This window comes from Pogona vitticeps, chromosome 5 (assembly GCF_051106095.1).
Source record: "Pogona vitticeps strain Pit_001003342236 chromosome 5, PviZW2.1, whole genome shotgun sequence".
Classification (NCBI taxonomy): Eukaryota; Metazoa; Chordata; class Lepidosauria; order Squamata; family Agamidae; genus Pogona; species Pogona vitticeps.
Genome location: NC_135787.1, coordinates 21,141,433 through 21,151,741, shown reverse-complemented (window position 1 = coordinate 21,151,741; position 10,309 = coordinate 21,141,433). Strand labels below are relative to the sequence as shown.

Here is a 10,309-nt window from a genome sequence, read left to right as displayed (position 1 = left end):
TAGATGCCTGGGTATTATTGTAAGAAAGGGTTGTGCTCCATGAAGCCTGCCCTGCGCTACCTCCCATAATAAACTAGCTTTCTTTCTTAGGCATAATGGAGAATTTTTCCCCTTGCCACATGTGTTACAAAATGGAGAATAATATTTCTTTCTTTCTCCAAGGCTATTGATCAATGATTGCCCTCTTTTTAGCAACAAAATGTGCATTTGATTTGTTAGTTATTTTTCCTTTGGGATAAAAGAACTTACAGATAATTGCATTAAAATACACACACACATACACGCACACACGCACGCACACACACACGCACACACACATGCGCACAGAGAAAGAGAGAGTAAAATCAGCAGTAAGATCAAAGTATTGAAACCAATAATAAAAACAGGCCACTCTACAAATGAAACAAGTAAATTAGTACACTGAGAAATTAGTCATGTAAAACTTCCCAAATTTATAAAAAGCATTTTGAACTAGGGTTGACAACTTTCAAGGCACAAAATGAAATCTAAACCATTCTTCTCTGGTTCAGGAATCATCCTCTCCTTCAGGTAAATACTTCATTCTTCAGGAGAAGTGTGACCCACCCCTTTGATTTCCAGACCAGTTTGATCTCTGTAGTTTCTGTTGTTCTTACTTATCAAATATATATAAAATTCTAGAGATTTTAACCCTTTGAAGCAAAGTATCTGGTGGCATTGTAAAACAGCTGTGCAAAATCATTTTCTTCCCCATAAGGCATGGTACTTCCTTGTTTATGTGCCATCAAGTTGCTTCTGGCTTATGGCAACTTTATGAATGAGCAATTTCCAGAATGATTGCTCCAAAATGTCCTGTCCTCAACAGCCCTGCACAGTTTTTGCAAAATCAAGCCTGAGGGTTCCTTTCAGGGAGCCAATCCATCTCATATTTGGCTTTCCTCTTTTCCTGCAGCCTTCTACCCTTCCTGGTGTTATTGTTTTTTCCAGAGAATCCTGCCTTCTCCTGATATGCCCAAATATCAGGGAATATCACTGCCAGCCTCAGTTTCAACATTTTTGCCTCTAGATATAGTTCTGACAATCCAGGGTATCCACAAAGCTCTCCTCCAGCACCACATCTCAAACGAATCATTTAGTTTTTCTGTCCATTTCCTTAACTGTTCAGCTTTTGTACCTGTATACTTAATTGGGCTCTGTGTGTCAGTGATAGTCACGGCAGGAAATAAAAATGTTCAGGGCCACCCTTTTCCTCTCCATTCATCCCTTTCCTTTTTTTCTCTCTCCTCTTCCGTCTCTCCATGCTGAAGGAGAAACAGATTGCTCTTCATGCCAGCGTTCTAAAATGATTGCTGGCAGGGTGCTTTCGAGATCAAGATGAAGGCCACAGAAAGTTGCCCACATATTGCAGCATAAGCTTTTGTGGGCCTAGTCAATATCAATGCAGAAGGTGCCGCAAGTGAAAATTGCCAAGTAGGAGCAATATTATGCTATGCAACTTACTGTAGTTTATGAAACCTGATGCCATAATAAATGTACTACCAAAATATTTTGCATGTATACTCAGAAAGAAGTCTGGCTGAGTTCAGTGTAAAAACTCTCCTAATAAGTATACCAGTTTTAATAGACATTCTTGTTTATTATTTGTTTTATTTATATGCATTCTTAGGATTGCATGGTTGATCTTGAAAATACTTCTTATCCTTTCACAACAAACCGCTTGTCCTAGGTATTGTATGAGAAAAAGGAATCCCCACAGCAATATTCAACCTAAACTCCAAATTGCTCTGGCTGTGTGTCTATCTCTTCTCAAAATAAAAGCATGGACTTGATCCTCTTTTGAAGAAGGACCAGATCCCTTTAAAACCATTTCTGACCTCTGAGGCCAAAGAAGAGCAAAATAAAAATAAAAGCATGGACTTGATCCTCTTTTGAAGAAGGATCGGATCCCTTTAAAACCATTTCTGACCTCTGAGGCCAAAGAAGAGCAAAATAAAGTAGTAACAAAAACATGCGGGCTTGCCAAAGAAGCAGAGTTCCTGTTAAAGGGCTGAAACAATAAATCTGCTCCATGCTGAATTCCCACAGGGAGTCAGTCGTGTTTCCTCTCGTTCTTTATCACAGCCCCCAAAATAAGCTAGGATGGGCCGTGGCCACTCACAGTCTTTATTTTCTGCACACCTTGGCCACTGACTCATTAAGGCCTGGTCCGAACAGAGCAGAGTGTGTTGTGCCTGCCTCCCTGCCTCCTTGCCTGCTGCCTTTGGAAAGAAATGTCTGCGGGACTGAGAAAAATAATGATCATGAAACTATTCGGGCCAGCCCTCATCTCTCTGGCTTTGTTCAGTTCCTGCTGCGCCGATGGTAAGGGCACACCGTCCTCTTTGCTGTTTCTCTCACCTTTCTTAATCAACCTCTCTGGAGGGGTTGGAAGCGATGGTTATTAAATCACACCTTCCTCACTGGACTGCAGGCAGAGACGGCTCCTTGGTGGGGCCAGCCCTTGGCATAGGAATTGGTCACTGCATGTCCAGAGGAAAAGGAACAAACAGGTTCATTTATTTCTAAAATTAACAAATGGGGCCTCTGAGGCAACAGTGTATTTTGCTAATAAATGGTGGGGATTCGGAAGTCTGGGGTTTGAGAAAAGGCTGTGCCTTCTTCCTTTCTTCTCCCCTCTCAGGCTGTACAAGTTAACCCATCTCACCAGATAATGGGGTATTGCAACCTAAGAATAAAGCGTTATTGTTACATACTGTAAATACAGGAGTGCAGCCCTAAAATGACAAATATTGCTTCTCTCTTTGTATTTTTTTAAATGAAGTTACTGTATGTCTGTATGAGATGGGGAAGGGAGAGTAGGAGCTGTATTTGTTGCAGTATTGCTATTTTCCAGTTTTATTTTAAATGTCGGTGGTGGGAAAGAATACAGAGAACAAGAATTATAAAACAACTCAGAGATAAATGTGTAACATGGCAGCCCCTGAAAATTATTGGGAAATAGAAAGTTGCTATCAAAAACCCATTACTGGAACAATTTTTTCCTTTTGGAATGTTTAGTCTCTTTTCTGATGCCTGGATGGTATACACTGCTGATATAGAGTTGATCTACTCTCTATCGGAGAGTGGAAATGATATTTTTTAAAAATTTAATCGGTCTTTTCCTGAGAGTTGTAGTCTAAAGAAGTAAAATTTCCACGCTGTGTAGCATATTTCTGGGTGTTTGTTGTTGTTGTTGTTTGAATTTTTATCAATCACCAATGCTGTTCAGTTTCAAGCCAAATGAAGAATGTGATTTGAAATGAAAGCCAAAGAGAGAGTGGCAATGTTAACTTTCATTGTGTTTAGAAATAATTCCATCTGCAGGGAGGAAAATTTGATTTTTGAGAGAGAGAGAGAGAGAGATGCTATTTTGTGCCATATCTTTTAAGAAGATGCATACGATATATCCTTTTCACAGCTATTATAAGAGGCTAGTTTATTGAAGGAGTGTCTAGTAGAATTCCAGGGGTTTAAAGGCTTATGTTATTCTGGATACTGCTTCAAAACCTTTTCCTTGAGGCAACCATCAGATGTTGAAATAAACAGTACAACCCATATGGAACACAAAGAAATTATCACCATGAATGGCATTGTCTCTGAAATGTCCCCTTCTAAACCTATGTTTTGTTGGGGTAAACTCCCACAATCCTTCTGGGAAGGCATCTGATTTATTGTGCTTGACCGTATTCTTATAAGGCACCTTCTGCTGTTATGCTCTGTGTGAACTGTGTGGCATTTGACAAAAACAAATGAGAAGGGACAAACTCAGCTCGCCTCCCTTTTCGTTAGAAAACAGTACAGGAAGAGGATGTGTATCCTACTCAATTTGCTGCACACATAATAACAAGCATAGAAGTGCTTGTGGCATTGCATATGATTCTCATTTCCAGTGTGCTCGTGCGACTGAGTGCACAACTTATTTCACGAACGGCCCTGCAAACAGGTGGGTAGCTGGACCTGCCTAGAGGGCTGCAACTGCTTTTGGTTTCACAGTTAAGTGCATGGTAAATTGATCAGGATACTGGCCATACAATGCGGAAAGCCAGAATACTTCGATGGTGTGAGAAAAATGGAAAGTACAGATTGTTACAGCAGCTCATTCAAAGTAAAAATAAATGAGAAAAAAGGTGCGGGGGGGGGGGGGGAGAAAAACATATTGGCTGAAGACCAGTTTGGAAGCAACACATTGTGATGGTTTATAGCTGCTGCCTCCAAAGTCAGAATGGATATGAGGCATCTAGGCTCCAGAATGGGAAGATGAAGCATGGCAGACAAATTTCTCCCCACTGATTTCTATACATGTACCCATTCCCAGCTCAGCCATGGAAACTCTCTGGGGGAGTGAACTGGTACAACCACTCCTTAAATATCTCACTTACCGTATTTTTCACACCATAAGACGCACTTTTTCCCCACAAAACAGGGGGGTGGAAAGTCTGTGCGTCTTATGGAGCAAAGAAAACAGATTATATTTTCCTGTTTTCTTCTCCTAAAAAAATGGTGCGTCTTATGGAAAGGTGCGTCTTATGGAGTGAAAAATATGGTAATTTGGAAGCCCTGCCAGAGTTGCAATAGGTTGGTTTTTGACTTGAAAGCACAGAAAAAGAAAATCAAATGTTTAATATTCTGCATCTGTCTTTCACACAGGGTGTGCTCCAGATTTATGGAGGACCCGGGTAAAGAGTTTTCTAGGGTATGAACTGGCTGTTGTGGAAGGGATGGTCATTGTGTCGGCCTCCCAAGCACTACTGGTCAGCTGGATCTACACATTCTTTTTCCTTTCCCATAATGCCCAATAGATAAGGAGCATTGTGGGAAATATAAAGGGTGCCCAGATCCAGCTATCTGGAGCTGTTTGAAGGTGCTAAGCCAGAAAAAAGAGGATGAGTGGCTGGGTAATCTCGGTCATGCACCTGCAGGGCTCCTGCTTCCATTTTATATATATTTAGGAAGTTCCCTGTGGAATAGGTCCCTCTCTTTCAATTGTGACAACTGGGAAGGGGTGGCAAAATCAGGAAAGAAGGCCCAATAACAAAAGTCTAAAGGTCTGCCCTTGGATACACTGAAGTATAAATGGTAAGGAATGGGTCAAGTTTTAAAAACACATATGAGGAAAATTCATATCTCCAGATTTTGCACTCCAAACCTCCCATCGACACCAACAGCCACAGCCAATGCTGAGGAATATTGGGGGTTGTAGTCCAGATACACTTGGAGAGCCATACCTGATAAACCCCTATTTTAAAGACTGCTTGTTAAGCCACACCTGAATAACTGCATGACGTCTGAAGCAGTGCCCTCTCCTGAATAATCTACATAGCTGCTGTTCTGGCATACTGTTATAAACCCTGGGTGGGTCATGATGGCTGCTCCTGAAGGGTGTATGGAAAGAGAGGGTGTGCCAATGAACAAGTCTGAGAAGTATGCTATTACTTATTAGTAACTGCTAGGATTGCTAGAGCTGACCAACATTGCAACTATAGGAATTTATAGCAGAGCCTGCTCTTTATCATTGGAAGTTAACACCTACTAACGAGTAACTGTTTTAGGCTGGGAAGATGTTAATACAGAAAGTGTGGCATGGTGGTTAGAACACTCAGATATGAGATTTGGGAGGTCCAGGTGCTAACTTCCACTAATCCATTATGACATCTCTTAGTGATCTTGACCCACTCATTCTCTCGTAACCTGATCTACCTAACAGGACTGCTGTGATGATAATGTGAGAAGAAAAAGAATGTGTATGACACTTTTAGCTCTTTGGAGAAAAAGTGAAATGTAAATATAATGTCCAGTATCCAGTTGTCAAGTTTAGCTATAGTACCCCCAGTGATTCAGTGGTATTTACATAATTCTTGACTTATCATTTAACAGTTGATATATAAAGTGTGCTGTAGCTCAGTGGCCCCCAGATGTTCTTGGACTACAACTCCCAGAAGCCTTCACCACCATCCCTGCTGGCCAGGATTTCTGGGAACTGAAGTCCAAGAACATCTGGAGGCCCAAGGTTGGGGACCACTGCTCTGGCTGGAACTGACAATGAGATACTTGTCAATTGATTTAGGCCTGTACTGGGTTTCCCCACAAACAGTCTGCTCAAATGAATTCAAACTGGCTAACCACCTTTGTGATAGTAGCAGGAACTGATTTGCTAAAGAAAATTTGGGTTTCCTGCATTGGACTAAAGACTCAGGAGTATCAGATGTTGGTCAACGCTGGCTAAGATGAGTTACATGATCTCCAGTTATAATCTATGTTTGTCTCCAGCAGTCTGCCTTGACATTTTAGTGGAGCCTTGGCAATGGGATATTGTGGCTGAAATCCTGTTGAACTAATTCAATGTTACACCTCCAGTAGCAATAATTGTACTAATATCTAAGTGCTATCAACGAAGCACTTCTGCTTGACATTGTGCAATCAGAGGAAACAGGAACTAGTGACCGAATGGCACTATCAATTTGTGCAGTCTTTATTGCCAGACAGAATGCCCAGTGCATTTATGATAGTGTAATGTAACGTACACCTTGATGAGCAGGATTTCAGTCTTCAGCTCCCTTCCAAACTGGTGCTCTGACTAGCCAGTACTCTTTCGACCAGAGAACTTACATCTACAGGTACTAGTAATGACCTCTCTTTTTTTAATTTCATGAGCTGCAGGAAGACTGCAAATCTATTACTCTGAAACGCTGTCCATCCTAACTTTAATCTTGCAGAGTCTTAATTCCAAATGGCACAGTCCTATTATATGAATCTTATATAGGCATTAATCTCCATGCAAGTAGACTCCATGGAGAACCAGGGTTCGGACTCATATGGAGAGCTTTTGCATAAACAGGTACCTTCTGTATTACAGCAGGAGGGAATTCCCCTGTTTCCATATTGGAATAAATAAGCTGAATAATGCTTGAGCAGAGTTGTGGTCATTCCCCAATTTGGGAGCATTGTGATAGAATTCTTGTGGTTGCTTTCTCTCTTCCTGCTCTGCTTTTTTCCTATGATGATTTTATAATGCCCACCATTATAAAAACACATATTGCAAGGCAGATTTGTGTAGAACGGAGCAGGAAGCTTTAGATCCAGCTGCCGGATATCTGTAAGTCAAGTCCAGGAAAGAAAAGTAAGGGAAATGGCACTTTTCTCCACAGATACTAATGGTTTCAGACATTAATGCAAGCCACACCATATTCAACGCCTGGCATTTTTGAGTAGGACTGTGAACAACCTCTGTTTAGCTTGCATGATACAAACTCCCCTCTTCTACATAAAGACAGAAGGTGAAAGACAAAGCTCAGTCCTTTTCAAGGTGTAGTCACCCTGTTCTTATGCAGCCTGGAAGGACATTACCAGTTAGAATAGATCACCTTTCAACGTTGACTCCCAGCATCTGTGGCAATGTTAGCTGTAACTGATGGGAGCTATACTCCAGAACATCTGCAAAAACCAAAGTTGAGAAAACTGGTATATGTTGGTAATTCTGAGCAATAGATGAACTCAGTACAGAACTAGGGAAAGTTCCTTTTCTGAACCACAATTAGCCAAATGTCTCTGATCTTCTTCTGAAGATGGTGGTGGTGGGAGGAGATAGAAACTTGTAGAGAGATACAGCAATGAAGTAGAAAGCAAATATCATTCTCTATGTAGTTCAGACTCAGATGGCTCTGAAGTGGGTCATAAGAATTCAAACAGAGAAGCATGTGCTGTATTCTTTGACCTCTTCCCTTTTGTAAACACTTGCCTCATTCTTCCTTATGTATAGAGATATGCAAATAATATGCATAATACTCAGAATAATTAAACATCATTATTATCCATCCTATTTCATCCTTGTTGGTATCAAGAATTAGAGTGATATTAAAACTACTTAAGAGTAATCCAGGATTTGAGACATGCTGCTAGTAATAAAAAAAATGTCCACACAATTGCCCTAATCCTATTAGTTTTAACCCAACAGCATCTTCCATATTTTTCATAAATTAGAGGTGAAAATGACCTGACCTGACTTAGGCAAATTTATTATCCAGGCCTTTGAAGAGCAGGACATTTTCTTCTTTTTTTCCTTTAAATATATTTTCCACAGCTTTGTCTGATCTCCATTTTCTATTTAAATGTCTTGAATAAATGAGGACTTAGCTGCTTTTCTTTTTACTTTCTACAGTGACTCATTGAGCCCCGAGGGATGAACATGTTTGGTGATGTGCCATCAAACTAAAAGATTGGTGGTGGTGTTTACAAAGTTTCACACTGTGGGTCTGAATAATGCCTACCTTGATTTCCATATAACATTTCTCCTGCATGTGTCTGTGTATTGTTTTTGGTTTTTCATAAACCTTTGATTAGCTATCCCCCTTTTGTTTTTTTGGAGGCAAGAGTTCTCAGCCTGGTCATTCAAGGAAGGGATAAGTCCTAATAGGATTTAGACCAGACTCCCTTCTGCAAACAAGCAAAGACCTTTCTTCTCAGCTTTCCCCCAGTGACTGGCTGCCTGAGTGGGGTGTTGTGTCTCACTGCTTTGAATGTGTTTTCAGTATTGTTTTTCTTTACTGTGTTTTAGTGTGGTATTTGACCCTTTCTGGCAGCCACCCACTCTGACGAGGAGGCAGGATGGGCATTCCCCCCCCATGCAGCTGAAGAATGGTTGGCTGCTGGAGGAGGCAGGGAAGGGCAACCTGAGTTGATACCCAGACTGGTGCACCACTGGAGAAGGAGGACCCCGACAGTGCACAACACAAAGTCAGGGTGGGGAGAGGGTCAGTGCAGCACCTCTGGTGTTGTGCAGGTTAATTCATGCCCATCTCTAAGGCCAAACAATACTTCCCTTTCCACTTACAAGTGAAATACATCTAAAATGTTTTAAAAAGGTAAAGGTAAAGGTTCCCCTTGACAATTTTTGTCCAGTCGTGTTCGACTCTAGGAGGCGGTGCTCATCCCCATTTCCAAGCCATAGAGCCAGCGTTTGATCCGAAGACAATCTTCCGTGGTCACATGGCCAGTGCGACTTAGACACGGAACGCTGTTACCTTCCCACCGAGGTGGTCCCTATTTATCTACTTGCATTTGCATGCTTTTGAACCGCTAGGTTGGCGGGAGCTGGGACAAGCGACGGGCGCTCACTCCGTCGCGTGGATTCGATCTTACGACTGCTTGGTCTTCTGACCCTGCAGCACAGGCTTCTGCGGTTTAGCCCGCAGCGCCACCACGTCCCTAAAAATGTTTTATATGCCCTTAAAAGTAACATTTCAACATAACCTAAGCATTTCTGATCACACCCAAAAAGTAACTTTGTGATTACTAGTTGAATTACCTGTTATCCAGAAAATAAATAGTTCTAGATAACTCTGCCAGTGATAGCCAAGTACTTCCAAGCTATGGATGAGACCTGCAGACAATTTATCCTCCGCTATGGGAATATTTGGTGAAATGATACCTACCCCCACAATAAGATTTTATTGCCTGCCAACAAGGTGAAGAATTTGGGTAAACAATTGGCACTCACCTGTCACAAGAATAAGTAATATATGAGTGTGCTTCTGTTTGGCTTGATGAATGAAGACACCCATATATAAAATTCTACTCTCTCAATATTTTTTATGGGCAATGGGATTTTCATCCTTTACTCAGCCAACAGATAGAACTGTCCATTATTTACAATTTATTTGAGGCAGCCTGAGGGCAAAATGAGATGGGGTAGCAGAAATTTGATGTGTTTAAACATGGAATGTCATTCTTCAATCAATCACAAAGAAAGAACAGAGTGGGATGGGGTTGGACAGACAGGAAGGGATATCCCATTGTAGCAATGAAAGAGGAATTTGAGTAAGGAATACTAAATCCTCCTGCCTCTGCCCTCCAGTGACTTTTCCAGGGATCTTTTGCCCAGTTCAGTATTACAATGGACCCTTGACTTACAGACGGCTTGACCTACAGACTTTTTGAGTTACAGACTTCTCTGGCCGCAAAATTTAGGTTTGACTTGCAGCCTGAGAATTGACCTACAGACCAGAAAAAACACCAAAATGGAACAAAAACGGCCTGTTATGGGATTAATCGGTTTTCAATGCACTGTAGGTCAATGGAGACTTGACCTACAGACTTTTTGACTTGAGAACCGCCTTCCAATACGGATTAAGTTCTCAAGTCAAGACCCCACTGTATTCTGCTCATACTGGAGAGGTTGGGGTAAACTGAAGCTTAGAGAAGGTCTGGGTTGAAATTATGGATGTACATCCTTGCTTGTTTTATGCTCAGATTTTAGGTCAATGACTGTAACATTCTTCTCCTAGTCAGTGAAAGA

The 10,309-nt window shown here is 41.4% G+C and overlaps 1 protein-coding gene across 3 annotated transcripts in view; it reads left to right on the top strand.

Annotated features, from left to right (window-relative positions):
* EMCN (endomucin) overlaps window positions 1-10,309 on the top strand; it is a 60,076-nt gene continuing 49,767 nt past the window's right edge. For all 3 annotated transcript variants that reach the window (XM_020805435.3, XM_073001870.2, XM_020805434.3), the window contains exon 1: window positions 1-2,340. In XM_020805435.3, the coding sequence (XP_020661094.2) occupies window positions 2,250-2,340 (91 nt within the window). In that variant the 5' untranslated portion in view covers window positions 1-2,249. The remainder of the gene's footprint in view (window positions 2,341-10,309) is intronic.